This window comes from Elephas maximus, chromosome 2 (assembly GCF_024166365.1).
Source record: "Elephas maximus indicus isolate mEleMax1 chromosome 2, mEleMax1 primary haplotype, whole genome shotgun sequence".
Lineage (NCBI taxonomy): Eukaryota > Metazoa > Chordata > Mammalia > Proboscidea > Elephantidae > Elephas > Elephas maximus.
Genome location: NC_064820.1, coordinates 162473195 through 162493441, shown reverse-complemented (window position 1 = coordinate 162493441; position 20247 = coordinate 162473195). Strand labels below are relative to the sequence as shown.

The 20247-nt window shown below is 38.9% G+C and overlaps 1 protein-coding gene across 1 annotated transcript; it reads right to left on the bottom strand.

Moving 5' to 3' along the window:
* Positions 1 to 1634: 1634 nt before the first annotated feature.
* On the bottom strand, positions 1635 to 3463 carry SPINK14 (serine peptidase inhibitor Kazal type 14 (putative)). The gene is made up of 3 exons (XM_049868760.1): positions 3394 to 3463; positions 2418 to 2455; positions 1635 to 1775 (listed from the first exon to the last, which is right to left on the bottom strand). Exons 1-3 carry the CDS (start codon positions 3461 to 3463, stop codon positions 1635 to 1637), a joined length of 249 nt encoding a protein of 82 aa, XP_049724717.1.
* Positions 3464 to 20247: the final 16784 nt, after the last annotated feature.

The window sequence follows — 20247 nt, the reverse complement described above, 5'->3', positions numbered from 1 at the left end:
CCTCTCTTTGACCAAGCACACATGCAAGGAGGGGCAAAGGGTAAAAGTAGGGTTGTTGTGGTGAAGAAAAAGAAGACGTCTCCTACATCCAACTCCACTCAGCTAGCAGTATCCGTCATGAGAAAACTTAATTATTCCCCTAGATTTCCTAAAGAAAGAGTTAGAATACACATTTCATTAAATAATAGAAAGTCAGAGCTAAAAGAATACTTCAAAAAGTGATCTTATCTAAGCCGTTTCCATCGAGTTGATTCCAACTCATAGCAACCTTATAGGACAGGGTTTCCAAGATGCAGCTGGTGGATTCAAACTGCTGGTCTTTTGGTTAGCAGCCAAGCTCTTTAACCACTGTGCCACCAGGGCTTGCCAATCTTATACAATTCCTTTATTTTATATTCAGAGAAACTAACAGCCAGAGTATAAAGGCAACTGACTAAATATAAAAGTCAGGTTATTTGGACTTCTCATTCAGTCATCAAGGAGCCCTGGTGGTACAGTGGTTAAGAGTTTGGCTACTAACCAAAAGATCAGCAGTTCCAACTCACCAACCACTCTCCTTCCATAAAGACTACAGCCTTGGAAACACTATGGGGCAGTTCTACTCTGCCTATAGGGTCACTATGAGTTGGAATCAACCCAATGGCAATGGGTTTGATTTTTTTGGTTGGTATTTCATTATTCTAAGATACCACTAAAGATATTATGACATATGCTACAGTCTCTTTGATAATGAGCTTTTTAATCAGCCTGAGCTTCTGATATGTGAGCCATATCAGTCCTCAGCTTATTCTGTCAATAGTCCCACACTTTAGCTGAATTATTCATCATTGTGGATAAACTGGGCTTTACACATTCCTGTCATTTCTCCTTAAAGAAAATCATAAAATGGTTGTTGGGCTGAGAACTCCATTCTGAGGCAATGGGGAGAGATTTTCCTCCTTGCAAACTATACTGACTGACTTATACAGGAGTCGAACCTGAAATCTCAGTGTCTAATCACTGATATCATGCTATATAAGCCCCAAAACACAAAACACTGACTCTTAGCTGAAGGAGCCAGACATTTCAACTACCTCAACCTAGCTCAGGAAACCCTGGTGGGGTAGTGGTTAAGTGCCATGGCTGCTACCCAAAATGTCAGCAGTTTAAGTCCACCAGGAGCTCCTTGGAAACTCTATGGGGGCAGTTCCACTCTTTCCTATAGGGTCGCTATGAGTCAGAATAGACTCGATGGCAACGGGTTTAATTTTTGGTTTGGTTAACCTAGCTCAGAGGTTCAAACACTTGAAGGGTTGAAGATATTTGAGAAAAGGCATAACCACAATTTATCTTTAAAAGAATTTCAGGACTTCCAGGGATAGTTGAGGAACTCAAGTGGAAACCCATCAAATGGTATATAGGAATACGAGGGCTCAGAGAGAAGAAAGAACCTAAATAACACCATTGGGTGCGAGGGGTCTGCTTTCTACTCCAGTGAGATTTCTATTACCATATGCTCTTCTGAGTGAGGCCTGATTATTATCTGTCCAAACTTGAGCAAATTCCTACATTCAAGGCTAACATGCTTGGTGGGAAGGGTAGACAGTAATTTCTGTGGAGTGAACTTATTCAATGTTCTCTTCCCCAAATGATACTCACATGCTTTCAGTACACAAGATGCAGGGGTTGTCATAGGTTTGGACATTTGTGCCACAGATGGGTTGATGTACATCTGAGCATGGATTCATTGTGCTAGAGTACCAACTCAAGTCTACTTTTCTATAAGGACATTTCACCTGAAATTGAGTTGAAGAGAATGATACAATTAGAATCACTGTCACTGACAGATAAGCTATTGGAAAACCTAAAGATAGTGCGGTGTCCCAGAATTACAAAAGCTGTCACAGCCCCTGCCTCCACATAACAATGGAACTGGCACCTATTTGTTCCCCATCTGATAACCACATGATACCTTCATTTTCAGGATCTCCTCCATAATAAAAAGCAGAGCCTGCTATGCAACAGTGGGAAAAGGAAAAGTGAATAAACAACATTCTGCCAAATTTAGCTTCTCTCTTAATCTCCTTTATTCCTAGATTATTAGACCTTGGAGGATTTTTAGAGGTTTTTTATGGCAGCTCAATCAAAGAAACTGAAGACCATTAAGTGGAAAAGATACTTCCTGGAAATCCACACGTCTTGATTTTAAATAGTTTCCACTATCTATTCTCAAAATCCCTAAGCCATCTCCTACCTTGAACACATGAAATGTGAAACCATTTAGATCAACTTCCTGATTTGTAGAGAAAATTGAAAATAAAGAAGGATGTCCTTATTTTCTGAGAAAATTCTTCCCTGAACAATAGTGACATCGATGATAATTTGGCACCTCCAAAGAAAACCCAGATTAGAATCTCAGAAATCTAGTGGTAGAGTACCTTAAAAGATCCTGATGGTGGCCACCACTCTCGATGTCCTGAAACCGGAGTATAATTGAAAATAGTTATACAGGTGAATCTCTGACAAAGCATACCTAAATTTGTTAGTAAAATAAAACTGTGTTAATTCATTATCAAGGAAGCTGGCAATAATTGAAAATATGATTTAACTTCTACATATATTCATACTTTTTATGGAAAATGTGGAACAACTCTACTACTCCTGTTAGATATGGTGAAAGACTAAATAGATGCATCACTACCTAATAAATATTGCCAGTCCGGAGTACCAAATAATTTCCTATAGATTTTTAATGAACATTTGTTAGCCTGGGCTTGACAGGATTCAACATATGAAAGAAATGAGCACATGGAAGAAATCAGGACATACTAGAGCTTTGAAGTGATCTTTTAGCCCAATCCCCATATTTCAGCGAGGGGAAAGATACTGGCTTATATAATATCCAGGAATTCATGGTAGATGCGTGGAAAAAAAAAAAAAAAAAAGCCTCGAGTCTTTAAGTTTAGGTCTCTTTATAACTTGCTACATGACTTCTTCTCTAGAATAGGACACAAAAGATAATGATCCATTCAAATATATGGCAATGGATTCTCCAAGGGTATGAATTATTGAGTTGTGCTCTTGTTGAGGCACATTGCCAGTCATTTTCAAATGTTGCATTGCTGATTCATCTAAAGCCTCTCCTTCTTCCGCATGTAGTAGATGGGAAACTAAAGCCCCTGACTGTTGGTCTGAAACAATTTGCATCTCACTTCTTTGTCTCTGTCTTTATAGATATACAATAAAAAAAAAAAAAAATTTTATATTTATTAAAAAAAAATTTATAGATATGGTAAAATGATCCACTTGAAGAATTTTTCTTTTTAATTTTAAACATTCTCTTTTGAATTATAATATCAGAGCCCACAAATCAAACTCACGTGCCAACCAGGGCCAGCCATTTAAATTACTCACCAGAAAGTACCACAGAATACATCAGGTTGAAGAATAAAAGTGAGTAGATTACTGGGAAAGAGTTGGCCATTTTTCCTCCTGGTATGTTCTTAGCTTGCTGCTCTGAAACACCGTCACAAAGTGTTGGACTCTAACATGATCAGTTAAAGCAAAGACAATCAGGATATTAAGACTGCTTTTGAAATGAATACTCAACTCCAGTCTGTCCATTTTATCCTCTATACACTGCACCTGGAAGGTTTTTTCACCCTTCCCCAAAAACAAATGCTTAGGAAAGGTTTATACTTGATTAAACACAAATAAAATAAATACAGGTCTGTGACCACCCAGAAGTCCAAAGTAAATCAAAGTGTATTATTTTACGGTGAAGTTATCTTAGATGTTTTGGAAAGACAACTCTTTATGTGAAGAGTCACTCAAATGTATTGTTTGAGAAGATACAGAGAAAATGATAAGGCTACCAGAGGCTGCTAAACAGCAAGATCTTTTCAACAAAGAAAGCAGGCCTCTACCGGCTACAGGCTTATGAGGCAGAGACTACATTTTGGGACTAGGGTAAAGATTTCTAATGTTCTAGAAATGCTCCTCTGTGCTGAAAACCTTTTGACTTTGAAAGCTAGACTCTCTTGGGACATTATAAGAGAGTTCAGGAAGAAAAAGCTTTCTGTATTGTTTCATGGGGCCACAAAGCTACCTTAAGCCAGACACAGAAAGGGAGAAGCCAGACAGCATATCCTCTCTCTGGAATACTTCCCCTTGTAGCAGCCTTCCTGAGTCCAGAAAATGATATTTGCAACTTCTAGGGCCTGACCAAGGATTATATTTGTCTCTACCTATCTTCCAAAACTAACAAAAGTGACCTGATTCTCCCTATATCCATTAGGCCTTTATCCACGCTTTTCTGCATGTGTCAATAGATAAATAAACTCTTTACTGATATGCTATGGTATAACATGCTAACCAAGACACTGAAATGTCTCCAGGATCATCCATTCCCTAGGAGAGTTGAAGTTCTTGGCACAATGTCCAGGGCTGTCTACTCTGCCTGCTCCTGACATTCTGCAACACCATGTTTGTGCTATGCACATACCACATCATCCTGCAACCTTCCCTAAATTCCTCCAAAAAAGCAGCAGGAACAGAGGGCAAGCTATCTACAGCCAGAAGCCTAAAGTATGATGCCTGGTGCCCACTCTCCCCACCCTCCATCCCCGTGCCCCATTTTACCCACCTCAGAAAGAAGAGAAAGGCAAGCTGCCCCTTTGTGACTGTGCCTCTCCTCTAAGAACTGTGAGTTAGGGCCTCAGGAAGGGATAGAGTGGCTGGTGCCCAGGAGAGAAAAGGCACTGAGGCATTGTGGGCTGGGTAGATCAGACTCTGGGGGGCCCACCATTTGAATTGAAACAAGGTCAGTCCTCAGGAGGGGTTGCTGAGGAGAGCATCAAAGAGCTACCTGGGAGACTTGAGAGGGGTTGGGTGGGAGCAGATAGCTGAACAAGACAGAAATCCAGAGAGAAGCAATAGCGTGAAAAAGCCTAGCACAGCATAAAACAGCAACGTGTTCCACACAATAATTAGAACTTTTGCTCAGAGTGTGGAAATAGCAGAAGAGAGAAGGCTGAATAGGAGGTTGTAGTGCCAGACAATTTCCTTAGATGCCATTTGCAGTGGGTTCAGCCTTATGCCTGTAGTAAACTAGAGTCTTTTCAGTTTTGTAACAAGGAAAATACGTTGTCATAGCCGAGTTTACTCCTGTTATCTGAACTTCCTGCCTCTACCTTCCTTTCTGTAAAGAACAATTATTCTTCTATAAAGGAAATACATGTTCACTTTAGAAAATGAGGAAAACAGAAATATAAAACAAATGATCTGAAATCACAACTCATAATTATTAAACACATACTGAATTATTAAATTCATTGAGAATCCCAGAACACTCAATTATGCTCATGAGAAACTTGTACATAGATCAAAAGGCTGTCATTTTAACAGAACAAGGGGATACTGTGTTGTTTGAAGTTAGAAAAATTGTGTGTCAGAGTGTATTCTTTCACCATACCTATTCAGTCTGTATACTGAGCAAATAATCTGAGCAGCTGGACTATATGAAGAAGAACGGGGCATCAGGATTGGAGGAAGACTCATTAACAACCCGTGATATGCCGATGACACAACCTTGCTTGCTGAAAGTGAAGAGGACTTGAAGCACTTACTGATGAAGATTAAAGACTACAGCCTTCAGTGTGGATTACATCTCAACATAAAGAAAACAAAAATCCTCACAACTGGACCAGTAAGCAACATCATGATAAATGGAGAAAAGACTAAAGTTGTCAAGGATTTCATTTCACTTGAATCCGCAATCAACACCTATGGAAGCAGCAGTCAAGAAATCAAAGGACACATTGCTTTGGGCAAATCTGCTGCAAAAGACCTCTTTGAAGCTTTAAAAGGCAAAGATGTCATCTTGAAGACTAAGGTGCACCTGACCCAAGACATGGTGTTTTCAATCACCTCATATGTACTCAAAAGCTGAACAATAAATAAGGAAGACCTAAGATGAATTGATGCCTTTAAATTACGATGTTGGCAAAAAATATTGACTATTCCATGGACTGCCAGAAGAATAAACAAGTCTGTCTTAGAAGTACAAACAGAGTGCTCCTTGGAAGAGAGGATGGCAAGACTTCCTGTCACGTACTTTAGACGTTATTAGTAAGGAATACTCCCTGGAGAAGAACATCATACTTGGTAAAGTACAGGATCAGCAAAAAGAGGAAAACCCTTGACTAGATGGATTGACACAGTGGCTGCAAAAAATGGCCTCAAGCATTACAACGATTGTGAGGATGACACGAATCTGGGCAGTGTTTCATTCTGTTGTACATGGGGTCACTATGAGTCGGCACCTACTCGATGACACCTAACAACGACAACAGTCAATTTGGGGAATTTGGAAATTCAGAAAAAAATGAACATAATAGTAAAGGACAAGGACATTATTGCATTACTTCATGCATAAGTATGTTAATATTTATGACAACAAGATCCAAATAGTGTTGGTAAGTCATTTACCTTTTCAGCATTTTGTCAAATTCTGGTTTCACCTTCTCACTTGGCATTTTCTTCAGCTTCTCTTAAACTGTTAAGAAAAGTCAACATTCGATCAGTTTATGGTTCAATCATGTGTTTAGTGTTTTATCCTTGGCTAAAAATAAATTTTTTTTTTAAGTACTTGCACATCTTTTGCCATAACTTGTCGAAACTGTTGCACTTACATGAGACAGAATTTCCCCGTCTTAAATGTCTGAGCTAGGGAAATAGCCAAAGGTAATGATGGGTGTGAAACTGACTCACTGACAGTCCTTTGGAAGCTTTGTTCTGTGAGACTGGATGGGTGTACACTTTGATTGGCAAACGGAAGATTGCTAAGAAAATTCCCTTTAACAAGCAGGACCAAGAGCTTCACAACAGTGCTTTGACAAAGGTGAAGCCAAACTGAGCATCTGAGGTATTGCTATCCACACCCTCACCAACAGCTTTTTATACCTTGTAAAGTATTTGTTTGCCTTCACGTAAAAGCATGGTTGTTAATAAAAGTCACGTTTAAATTGAGCTTTCAAGCCCTTTCATATCTATATCTAATTTTAGTCTCATCCTGGAGACCCAAAAAAAACCCATTGCTGTGGAGTTGATTGTGACTCATAGTGACCCTATAGGACATAGTAGAACTGCTCCATAGGGTTTCCAAGGAGCTTCTGGTAGTTTCAAACTGCCAAACTTTTGGTTAGCAGCCATACATCTTAACCACTGCTCCACTAGGGCCCCTATCCTGAAGACAGGAGTTACTATTTCAGTTCTACCCAGAAAAGAAACAGGAGTTAGGGAAGCAAGAATTCTCTTGTTCAGGTAGAACATGAATTGAAACAGGAAACCACAGGTTTAACCACTGAAAGTATGTGCCTCCTAGATAAGAAAGATGATATCGGGCTAATTTCCTGTCTGGAAAGCAGTTATAATCACTGTTTAATGAACCTGAAAGGACTTGCCCTTGAATTCTACAATAGTTGACTGTAGTTTAAGTTTTGAATAGCTCAGGCAAGTGTGAAGTTTATTAATCTGATAAATCTTTCTCTGACCTGCTTTTAAAGATCCAGAGATTTAAATAGAATACTTTAAGACATGTTGACATGCGGACTAGAGAGTCTATACCTTGTTTAACCATCAGAATATTAAAGACTCATTGGCTCTTACTCATATCTGAGTCTCTAGTGCCCAGAACAGTGTCAGACAGTCAGGGAAAGATTCTTGAGTGAAAGATTAACCCAGGAAGATTCATCTGCATTTTGCACTAACAATAAATTCAGCCTTATGACATGATTATTATTTTTTGAATTAGACTGTGATTATTCAGTGAGGGTCTCTGCATATGCCAATATTAAGCAGTGCATGTCACATGACTGACTGTCCACCATCACTCCATGTGAAAGTGGTGCTTTCTAAATGTTTTAAAATTCTGTGCCTTATAAATACTATGCATTTTCAAGTCACTATAATTAGGACAATTTAAGAGCCCTAGACTTAATAACTAGTGTAACTAACTTCCTCCAAGTGTCTGTCAGTTTGTCATGCTGTGAAGGCTTGTGTGTTGCTGTGATGATGGAAACTATGACACCGGTATTCAGATACCAGCAGGGTCACCCATGGAGCTTCTAGGCTAAGATAAACTAGGAAGGAGGACCCAGCAGGCTACTTCTGAAAAGCATTAGCCAGTGAACACCTTAGGAATAGCAGCAGAACGTTGTCTGATATAGTGCCAGAAGATGAGCCCCTCAGCTTGGAAGGCACTCAAAAGATGACTGGGGAAGAGCTGCCTCCTCAAAGTAGAGTCGACCTTAATGACATGGATGGACTAAAGCTTTTGGGACCTTCATTTGCTGATGTGGCACTATTCAAAATGAGAAAAAAACAGTTGCAAACATCCGTTAATAATCAGAATTTGAAATGTATGAAGTATGAATCTAAGAAAACTGGAAATTGTCAAAAATGAAATGGAAAGCATAAACATCAATATCCTAGGCATTAATGGGCCAAAATGGACTGGTATTGGCCATTTTGAGTCAGACAGTCATATCCTCTACTATGCCGCGAATGATAACTTGAAGAGGAATGGTGTTGCATTCATCGTCAAAAGGAACATTTCGAGATCTATCCTAAAGTACAATGCTGTCACGGATAGGATAATACCCACACACCTGCAAGGAAGATCAGTTAATATGACAATTATTCAAATTTATGCACCAACCACTAAGACCAAAGATGAAGAAACTGAAGATTTTTATCAGTTTCTGCACTCTGAAATTGATTGAACATACAATCAGTTTGCATTGATAATTACTGGTGACTGGAATATGAAAGTTGGAAACAAAGAAGGGTGGGTAGTTGGAAAATATGGCCTTGGTGATAAAAACAATGTCGGAGATCGGATGATAGAATTTTGCAAGACCAACAACTTCTTTATTGCAAATACCTTTTTTTACCAACATAATTGGAAACTATACACACGGACCTCGCCAGATGAAACACACAAGAATCAAATCGACAACATCTGTGGAAACAGACGATGGAAAAGCTCAATATCATCAGTCAGAATAAGGCCGGGGGCGACTGTGGAACAGACCATCAATTGCTGTATGCAAGATCAAGTTCAAACTGAAGGAAATCAGAGCAAGTCCATGAGAGCCAAAATACAGCCTTGAGTACAACCCACCTGAATTTAGAGACCATCTCAAGAATAGATTTGATGTGTTGAACACTAATGACCAAAGACTAGACGAGTTGTGGAATGACATCAAGGACATCATCCGTGAAGAAAGCAAGAGGTCATTGAAAAGACAGGAAAGAAAGAAAAAGCCAAGATGGATGTCAGAGGAGACTCTGAAACTTGCTCTTGAACATCGAGGAGCTAAAGCAAAAGAAAAAAATGAAGTAAAAGAACTGAACAGAAGATTTCAAAGGGTGGCTGAAGAAGACAAAGTAAAGTATTATAATGACATATGCAAAGAGATGGAGACAGAAAATCAAAAGGGAAGAACATACTCAGTGTTTCTCAAGCTGAAAGAACTGAAGAAAAATTCGAGCCTCGAGTTGCAATAGCGAAGGATTCTATGGAAAAAAAAAAATATTAAACAACACAGGAAGCATCAAAAGAAGATGCAAGGAATACACAGAGTCATTATACCAAAAAGAATTAGTTGACGTTCAACAATTTCAAGAGGTAGCATATGATCAGGAACCGATGGTACTGAAAGGAAGAAGTCCAAGAGGCACTGAAGGCATTGGTGAAAAACAAGGCTCCAGGAAATGACGGAATATCAATTGAGATGTTTCAACAAAGACATGAACTGCTGGAAGTGCTCACTCATCTATGCCAAGAAATTTGGAAGACAGCTGCCTGGCCAACCAGTTGTAAGAGATGCACGTTTATGCCTATTCCCAAGAAAGGTGATCCAACTGAATGTGGAAATTATCGAACTATAGCATTAATACCACATGCAAGCAAAATTTTGCTGAAGATCACTCAAAAGCGGCTGCAGCTGTATATCAACAGAGAACTGCCGGAAATTCAGGCCAGATTCAGAAGAGGATGTGGAACCAGGAATTTCATTGCTGATGTCAGATGGATCCTGGCTGAAAGCAGAGAACACCAGAAGGATGTTTACCTGTGTTTTATTGACTATGCAAAGGCATTCGACTGTGTGGATTATAACAAATTATGGATAACATTTCGAAGAACGAGAATTCCAGAACACTTAATTGTGCTCATGAGGAACCTGTACATGGATCAAGAGGCAGTTATTCAGATAGAACAAGGGGATACTGAATAGTTTAAAGTCAGGAAAGGTGTGTATCAGGGCTGTATCCTTTCACCATACCTATTCAATCTGTATGCTGACCAAATAATCTCAGAAGCTGGACTATATGCAGAAGAATGGGGCATCAGGATTGGAGGAAGACTCATTAACAAGCTGTGATATGCGGATGACACAGCCTTGCTTGCTGAAAGTGAAGAGGACTTGAAGCACTTACTGATGAAGATCAAGGACCACAGCCTTCAGTGTGGATTACATCTCAACATAAAGAAAACAAAAATCCTCACACCTGGACCAATAAGCAACATCATGATAAACGGAGAAAAGATTGAAGTGGTCAAGGGCTTCATTTTACTTGTATCCACAATCCACACTGACTGCAACAATGAGCTCAAGCATAACAATGATTGTAATGATGGCGCAGGACCAGGTAGTGTTTCGTTATGTTGTGCATAGGGTCACTATGAGTCAGAACTGACTCGACGGCACCTAACAACAACAACGCTCCATCCTATAGGGTTGTTATGAGTCAGAAATGACACGATGGCAATGAGTTTTGTTGTTTATGTACTTATTTATTTTGGTATCTTGCTTTGATTTGGGGGTTTTCTTACTCACAAAACCAAATATTCATTTTAAAGAAATTCCTGACCATAACTAATTCTGCTAGAGGTTTTTCTTTCACACAAATTTGCAAACCCTAACTTTCATGTTCCAAGACTTGCTCACTAAATTTTAATTTCAAAAGGTATGGCTGAGTGGTTGGTTTTGATTTGGTTTATGGCTGAGTGGAGGGACGGAGACCATCTTGTGACCTGATATCAACGTGATCTCTGTAGAAGAAGGAAGACAGAGTTCACTCAATCGTGTTAAAATTAGCTAGTGGTTGATCTTCTGTATTTCTTCCCCCACTTCTCTTTGTAAGCCTCTTTGTACCTAGCTTCTTCAAGCCATTTGCTTTTTCTGCAATCAGAATGATTTCCCTATATGCATATAGTACAACTGCTCAGAATAAACCTTATTTTATAACTTTGTTGAGTTTTGATTCTTTTTAACAATTTGGTATTAGAGGAAACCCTGGTAGTGTAGTGGTGAAGAGCTATGGCTGCTAACCAAAAGGGTGGCAGTTTGAATCCACCAGGCACTCCTTGTAAACCCTATGGGACAATTCCACTCTGTCCTATAGGGTCGCTATGAGTCAGAATCAACTCCACTGCAACAGGTTTGGTTTTTTGGTGTTTTTTGATACCAGAAGTGGGACCCAGAAAAAATTGCTGAGCCTAGAGGCCCATTTAGTTGTGAGAGATCAAAGAAAAAAATGGAACCAAGCATAGGTCTGTTGAACCCAATTGTTGCCTCACTATGGCTGGAGAACTTGATAAAAATCTCCTGGGTTCAAATTCCACTCCTTTTGTGTTGAACTCTCTGGGTTTATAGCTGAGCAGTTATGGACGTCCTTTTGCTTGGTAAGTTAGCCTTTTGCACTGTCTTTTTGGTGAATTGTGTTCCCATCCACTCTGTCTCTCCTCCCCGCCCCCAATTTGTGGAATTTCTGTTTGTGCTCAGGTTTCATAAGGAGTTTCCCAATTGTTTATTTGAGCACTTGCCTTAGTTTTGGTGCAAAGGAATACTCTCCTGATTTTGGGTGCAAGGGATCTTGGACTGGGTCCGAGGGAAGCCTCAGATAATTTTAGTTGAATACTTGAACTGGCTACAAGGGAACTGGGTTCAAGGGAGACGTGAGGTAATTTTAAGATTGGTTGTTGATCCAAGTGAAACAGCTTGGAAATGCAGTAGCTACTTTTGTGAGTGCAGTTGCCTCCACAAATCAGTGAGTGTGCACTTCTCACCAAAAAAGTCACCCACTTGGTTGAATTTTGCAGTGGGTCACCTATAAATCTGGGCATTGTTGTGTCTTGAAGACTTCGGTTTTGACCTAGGGAGAGCTTTCACACTGTGTCCCCCGCCCCCCCGCCACTGCATGTCTTCTTGAGGTCACTCTAAGCCTTAGTTCCAAGAAAAAACTGTTTCATGTGCCTGCCATGATTTGGGCTTTCAGGGGCTACTTTAAGAAACTTGATACAATTTGGTTGATTTGGAAAGTGCACTGAAAAAAAAAGGATGAACTGTTTATTTTGATTGAAGCCTCAAAAAGATAAAAATTATTCTAAATTTACTTCTCTAAAAGATTCTTCAAAGTGCACAGAAGATAGTATTATAAAAATGGGATATTTTCCTACCTCTGAATGTAGTATTGAATTAGATCATAAAATTCTATCAAAGAGTTTTATTCTGATTGGTTAATGATAAATATGCACTTATATAAATTTAATAGTCCAAATAGTCTCAGGAATTAATGAAAATAAAGTCCTTCTGAAAAAGTTTTATGTCAATTTAAGATCAGTTTCTAAGCTAGATTAAGTATATAGAATATGTTTTGTTAAGAGAAAAAACAGTAATTTTGTTCTAAAGTGAAAGGAACTGGTTCTTCTAGAGTGAGAAAGAGAAAAGAAAATTAGGATGGATATGTAAAGTTAGAAAAAGGTTAAGAGACAGTTAAGTGGAAAGTTGAGATGAGAAGGTAAAAATACTTTTCAAGAGAATAGTAAATTAAAAAAAAAAATTGTTATTGAAAATAGCCTGAGAAATGAAGGCATCTTTTTTTTTTTCTTTAAAAACTACTTGAGGCAGAGCCAAGATGGCAGAATAGACAGACGTTTCTGACAAGCCCTCTTTACAACAAAGACCAAAAAAAAACAAGTGAAATGAGTATATTTATGACAAGCTAGGAGCCCTGAGCATCAAAGGCAACCTTAGAAAATGATCTGAGGGGCAGGGGGAGGAAGAGACAGTTCAGAAGCAGAGAGGAGTTACAGGACCTGAATCACGGGGACCCTAGGCACCATTCCCAGAGCAGTGGCAGTGGGCTGGTACTAGCGTTTGGCCTCAGTTTCCTCAGGGAGAAACAGCCAGCCACACAACCTACTCACACCTCTAGAACCTGAGAAGAATGGTGCTCTTGGCAAAAGCTAAGTACTTGCATATATTTTGCCACCCCCGCCCCACCCCCAAGCCAGCTTCAGTGGCTAAATTCCCTGGGCTTGAGATAGGCACTGTTGAGCACCTAGAGCCATCGTCCCAGCCTTGGAGAAGGAAAAAATTTGCAACTGGGGGAAAAGATAATTTGCCAGCTCCACTAACTGGGGGAGCTCAGGACAGAAGCAACTCCTGTCCAGGCAAAAAGGGTCCATGGACTTTCAGCACCTTTCTTCTCTACATGGGCCTGTGTGGGCCTATTTCAGGAGAATAGGCCCTTGTTGGCAAATTCCAACTGTTTCAGCTGTGCATTGGAGAGGTGGGTGTTTGATGTTTGACATTGCTTTGCCTATTAAACAGGGTCCTTACTTACCCACATCAGGGGCCTAAGGATGGTAGCTCCACTCAGGTCACCCAGCCACCCACAACAGGGGTCCAAGGATAACTGGTACCTCCCAGTCCTTACACCCCAAAACATGGGGTGCCCATGGTCCAACTGCAGAACACACCCACATGTACACTCTAGGGAACAGGAACACACTCTCCTCAGAGACACTCAGGGGTCGGTTCTCAGCCCCCTGCCTTGTTCAGAGCGTGACACCCTGCTGCAATCAGACACTGGTACTTACACCAATCACCCATGCCCCTCTAAGACTGTAGGACAGAGCCTGTACCACACAATTAATGATCAGCTACCTGGACACCTGAGCTGAATTCATACAAGAAAAGTGAATGGACTCCTAGTCTGATATACCTGATAACAGCTCTAGCCATCTGGGGACAGGACGTCAGAGTGCCAAAGGCAAAGATAATCAAGCTAGCTCACTCAAGCAACCCATTTGGGTATATCAAAACAAAACAAAGCAAGAAGCTATGACACAGTAAGCAAGCATAAACTAATAACTTATAGATGCTCAGAGACAACAGTCAATATCAAATTACATAAAGAAACAGACCATGATCATCTCAACAAACTCTCAAAACAAAGAATCCAGGGATCTTCTAGATGAAAGAGCATTCCTGGAATTACCAGAGGCAGAATACAAAAGATTAGTATACAGAACCCTTTAAGACATCAGGAAAGAAATGAGGCAATACGCAGAGCAAGCCAAGCCAAGGAACACACAGGTAAAGCAATTGAAGAAATTAGAAAGATTATTCAGAAACATAATGAAAAATTTAATAAGCTGGAAAAATCCATAGATGGACAGCAATCAGAAATTCAAAAGATTAACAATAAAATTACAGAAATAGACAACTCAATAGAAAGTCAAAGGAGTAGAATTGAGCAAACAGACGCCAGAATTTCTGAACGTGAAGATAAATCACTTGGCACTAATATATTTGAAGAAAAATCAGACAAAAGAATTTTTAAAAAATGAAGAAAACTTAAGAATCATGTGGGACTCTATCAAGAGAAATAACATATGAGTGGTTGGAGTGCCAGAACAGGGAGGGAAAACAGAAAACACAGAGAGAATTGTTGACGATTTGTTGGCAGAAAACCTCCCTGATATTGTGAAAGATGAGAAGATATCTATCCAAGATGCTCATCAAACTCCACATAAAGTAGATTTAAAAGAAAGTCACCAAGACATGTAATCAAACTGGCCAAAACTAAAGATAGAATTTTAAGAGCAGCTAGGAATAAACGAAAAGTCATCTACAAAGGAGAGCCAATAAGAATAAGCTCGGACTACTCAGCAGAAACCATGCAGGCAAGAAGGCAATGGGTTGACATATTTAAAAAATTGGTGAGATTATGGAGAAATTGGAACCCTCATCCATTGCTAATAGGATTGTAAAATTGTGCAGCCACTGCGCAAAACAATTTGGCTATTTCTCACAAAGTTCAAAATAGAATTACCATATGGTCCAGCAATTCTTAGGTGAATAGAAAAAAGAAAGTAGAAATTCTGTTATTCTAATTTCAGATTATCACTATTTAGAAATTTGAGGGATCCAATAGCTTGAACCACCTCTCAGGCACCCTTACACTTTCCCTTTTTTCACAATGTGATGGGTATTTTAGATGTTACACATACTTGTATTTTACGTTTGTTTAATATACGTTTATATCTTTTGATCTATTAATGCTGGTCAGTAGTTCCCCAAAGATTTGAAATAGAATTTTTTTTATACTTGGCGCTTATTCTTGAATATTGAATTGACAGAAAAAAATTGCATTTTTTAGCTTCTCTTCTATTAATTAATTAAGTTTCATGTTACTTTGAATCTTGGAGCAGGCAGGTCAATGTACTTATCTGAGAAACAACCTCTTCTCAGATAAAAGAATATATTCTATGTAAAAATAATAAGTTTAAGCAGAATTGCAACCTTAAAAAACTATGTGATAATGCTGTTCTAAATTCTTTGTTTGACAAAACTCTTAACCATGGGGGGAGGGGCGGGATCCTGAAATACTTTCATAGTTTGCAGAGAGAGAGAGAGAAATTAAAGGAATATTAAAGAATCTTTAACTAGGTCCTTGATTCAGGAGAAAAAAGTGGGATGTGAATGGGGGAAATCCGAGGAAGAGTACAAAGAAGAAATCAATCTTCTTGTGTACCTGAATCTAAACAAAGCTCAAAAATGACTGGGTTATAGAAAAAATAAAGGATGAAATAAAGAAATTCATAGAATCAAATGGGAATGAAAACACTTCCTATCAGAACCTTTGGGACACAGCCAAAACAGTCCTCAGATGTCAATTTATAGCAGTAAATACACACTTTCAAAAAGAAGAAAGGGCCAAAATCGAAGAATTATCTCTACAACTTGAACAAATAGAAAAAGAGTAACAAAAGGAGCCCTCAGGCACCAGAAGAAAGTAAATAATAAAATTAGAGCAGAATTAAATGAAAAAGAGAATAGAAAAACAATTGAAAGAGTTAAGGAGACCCAAAGCTGGTTCTTTGAAATGATCAACAAAATCCATAAAGCACTGGCCAAACTGACAAAAGAAAAACAGGAGAGGAACCAAATAACCTGAATAAGAAATGAGATGGGAGATTCCACAACAGACCCAACTGAAATTAAAAGAATCATAAAAGAATACTATGAAAAATTATATTCTAACAAATTTGAAAACATAGAGGGAATGGACAAATTTCTAGAAACACACTACCTACATAAACTAACACAAAGAGAAATTGCACAACTAAATAAACCTATAATGAAAGAAGAGATTGAAAAGGTAAATAAAAAAACTCCCAACAAAAAAAGTCCTGGCCCTGATGGCTTCACTGGAGAATTCGACCAAACTTTCAGAGAAGAGTTAACACCACTACTACTAAAGGTATTTCAGAGCATAGAAAAGGAACAAATACTCCCAGACTCATTCTATAAAGCCAGCATAACCCTGATACCAAGACCAGGTAAAGACACAACAAAAAAAGAAAATTATAGACGACTATGAGGAAACAGTGGTGGCATAGTAGTTAAGTGCTACGGCTGCTAACTGAAAGGTCAGCAGTTGGAATTCACCAGGTGCTGTTTGGAAATTCTATGGGGCAGTTCTAGTCTGTCCTATAGGGTTGATATGAGTCAAAGTCGACTTGACAGCAACAGGTTTTGTTTTGATTTTTTGGTTTATCCCTCATGAAGTTAGACACAAAAATCCTCAACAAAATTCTAGCCAATAGAATTCAACAGCATATCAAAAAAATAATTCACCATGACCAAGTGGGATTCATACCAAGTATGCAGGGGTGGTTCAACATTAGAAAAACAATCAATGTAATCCATCACAGAAATAAAGCAAAAGACAAGTACCTCATGATCTTATCAATTGATGCAGAAAAGGCATTTGACAAAGTCCAACACCCATTCATGATAAAAATTCTCAGCGATATAAGAATAAAAGTGAAATTCCTCAACATAATAAAGGGCATTTATGCAAAGCCAACAGCCAGCATCATCCTAAATGGAGAGAGTCTTAAAGCATTCCCCTTGAGAACGGGAATCAGACAAGGATGCCCTTCATTACTACTCTTATTCAACATTGTGCTGAATGAAGGTTCTAGCCAGAGCAATTAGGCTGGAAAAAGAAATAAAGGCATCCAAATTGGTAAGGAAGAAGTAAAAGTATCTCTATTTGCAGATGATATGATCTTATATGCAGAAAACCCCAAAGAATCCACAAGGAAATGACTTGAACTAATAGAAGATTTCAGGAAAGTATCAGGATACAAGCTAAACATCCAAAATTAGTTGGATTCCTCTACACCAACAAAGAGAACTTTGAAGAGGAAATCATCAAATCAATACCATTTACAATAGCACCCAAGAAGATAAAATATATGGGAATAAATCTAACCACAGAGGTAAAGGACATACAAAGAAAACTACAAGACCTTACTGCAAGAAACCAAAAGAGGCCTACGTAAGTGGAAAAACATACCTTTCTCATGGATAGGAAGACACAACATCATGAAATGTCAATTCTACTCAAAGGTGATCTATTGATACATGTAATTCTGATCCAAATTTCAATGGCATTTTTTAATGAGATGAAGAAACAAATCACCAACTTCATATGGAAAGAGAAGAGGCCCCGGGTAAGTAAGGCACTACTGAAGAAGAACAAAGTGGGAGGCCTCACACTGCCTGATTTTAGAACTTATTATACTGCTGTGGTAGTGAAAACCGCCTAGTACTGGTACAACAACAAACACTTAGGCCAATGGAACAGAATTGAGAACCCAAATGTAAACTCAGCCACCTATGAGCAACTGATATTTGACAAAGGCCTGAAGTCCATTAATTGGGTAAAAGACAGTCTCGTTAACAAATGGTGCTGGCGTAACTGAATACCCACCAGCAAAAAAATGAAACAAGACCCATACCTCACACCATTCACAAAAACTAACTCAAAATGGATCAAAGGCCTAAATATAAACTCTAAAATGATAAAGATCATGGAAGAAAAAATAGAGACAATGCTAGGACCCCAATACATGGCATAAACAGAATACAAAACATAACTAACAATGTACAAACACCAGAAGAGAAACAAGATAACTGGGAGCTCCTAAAAATCAAACACTTATGTTCATCAAAAGACTTCACCAAAAGAGTAGAAAGACAACCTACAGATTGGGGGAAAAAAAAATCGCTATGAATAAGGAAGACAGAAGAAGAATTGATTCATTTGAATTACGGTCTTGGTGAAGAATTTTGAATACACCATGGACTGCCAGAAAAGTGAACAAATCTCTTTTGGAAGGAGTACCACCAGAAGGTTGCTTACAAGCAAGGATGGTGAGGCTTTGTCTCACTTACTTTGGACATGTTATCAGGAGGGACGCATCCCTGAACAAGGACATCATGCTGGTCAAAAAAGAAAAAGACCCTCAAGGCAATAGATTTACACCGTGGCTGCAACAATGAGTTGAAACATAATGACAGTCATGAGGGTGGCACAGAACTGGGCAGCATGTTGTTGTGTTGTACATAGGGTCACTATGAGTCAAAAACAAGTCAAGGACACCTAGCGACAATGAACGCTTGGTAGATTTAATATAACTGCTGTTGATGGGCAGTTCTCACTAGAGGATCTCTTGGTGTCCAATGGAGAAGTGCTCTGCTCTATTGGGCCTAGTAACAAACTAACAGCTTTTTTTCAAAAGGTGTATAATTTTGTACTACATATGGTTTGTCTTTTTTGCAGAATCTTTGGCATTTTCATTGTGTTTTTCCTGCTTGGGCTTTCTCTATACCATACATGGAGTATTTTTCCACCATTGATACCTCTAATAACACATGGTCTGCCAGGTTATATGGCCCAAGGGATAGAACCTCTTTTACCACAGTCTATTCTTTCTTGGAAACCCTGGTACCATAGTGGTTAAGAAAAACGGCTGCTAACCAAATGGTCAGCAGTTCAAATCCACTAGCTGCTCCTTGGAAACCCTATGCGGCAGTGCTACTCTGTCCTATAGGATCGTTATGAGTCAGAATTGATTTGATGGCAATGGCTTAAGTATTCTTTCTTCAGAGCCCATTTCAGCTCTGGGGCCCATTCACAGATGACTATCTCATTCCACCTGGTATATGTATTGAAACAGTATTCCTGCATGCTAAATATGATGCCTCCAGTTACTCAAGAGGCTTACCAGGCATCGTGCTTCCTTCTTAATAACGAGAAATTCCCAGGCATTGTACTTCCTTCTTAACTACAAGAAAGTCAAGATGCAATGACTTAACCCTTACTTTGGAGATATTCTGGCTTGCTTCCTGATCATTGGACTCTAAAAATTTTATTGATGTGGCTGTGGCATAACTGAATTTTTATAAGGTTTATACTCAGCCCTCTGGAACCCATGTGGCTTTTCAAAGCTTCCAAACTCATAACCCTTTTGTGCTTATCCATTCCTTTTGCACGACATTGTCCATATAGTGGGCCAGTGTGATGCTTTGCAGGATGTCTGGATGACCCATCTTTTCAGATTCTTATGGCCCAAGAGGAGAGAGTTCAACACGGCCATGGGACAAAACTAATTATATGATTTTGTCCGTTCCAAATGAAAGCAAACTATCTCTGGTCCTCTCTCTTGAAAGGAATCAGAAATAATGCATTTTCCAGATCCATTGTAAATTACTAAGTGCTTGAACTATATTAATCTGCTCTAAGGAAGATACTACATCTTTTGTTTGTTTGCATGTTTTTGTTTTGTGTGGTCTAGGCTGATAAAATAAATAAAAAATATGACAGAAATCATCACCCCTGCAAACATTAGGTCTATAAGGATGGTACTAATTTCTGCTTTTTTTTCTCCAAGAAAGTTGATATTATATCTTTGCCAGAATGAGAAAACTGTCAGTTCTGGAGGCTTCCACTTGGTCTTACTCACTATGATATCAAAAACAGCAATATCGCAATATAGGCATTGTCACAACTACTAAATGTATTTACTCTTATTATTTATTCAGGGATCAAAAAGAT

Excerpts from the sequence above, each read along its gene's own strand:
- SPINK14 (XM_049868760.1), bottom strand. The coding sequence starts at position 3,463 with ATGGCCAACTCTTTCCCAGTAATCTACTCACTTTTATTCTTCAACCTG. Across the intron at positions 2,456-3,393 it reads GTATTCTGTGGTACTTTCTG|GACATCGAGAGTGGTGGCCA; the intron begins GTGAGTAATTTA and ends CTCCGGTTTCAG. Across the intron at positions 1,776-2,417 it reads CACCATCAGGATCTTTTAAG|GTGAAATGTCCTTATAGAAA; the intron begins GTACTCTACCAC and ends ACTCAATTTCAG.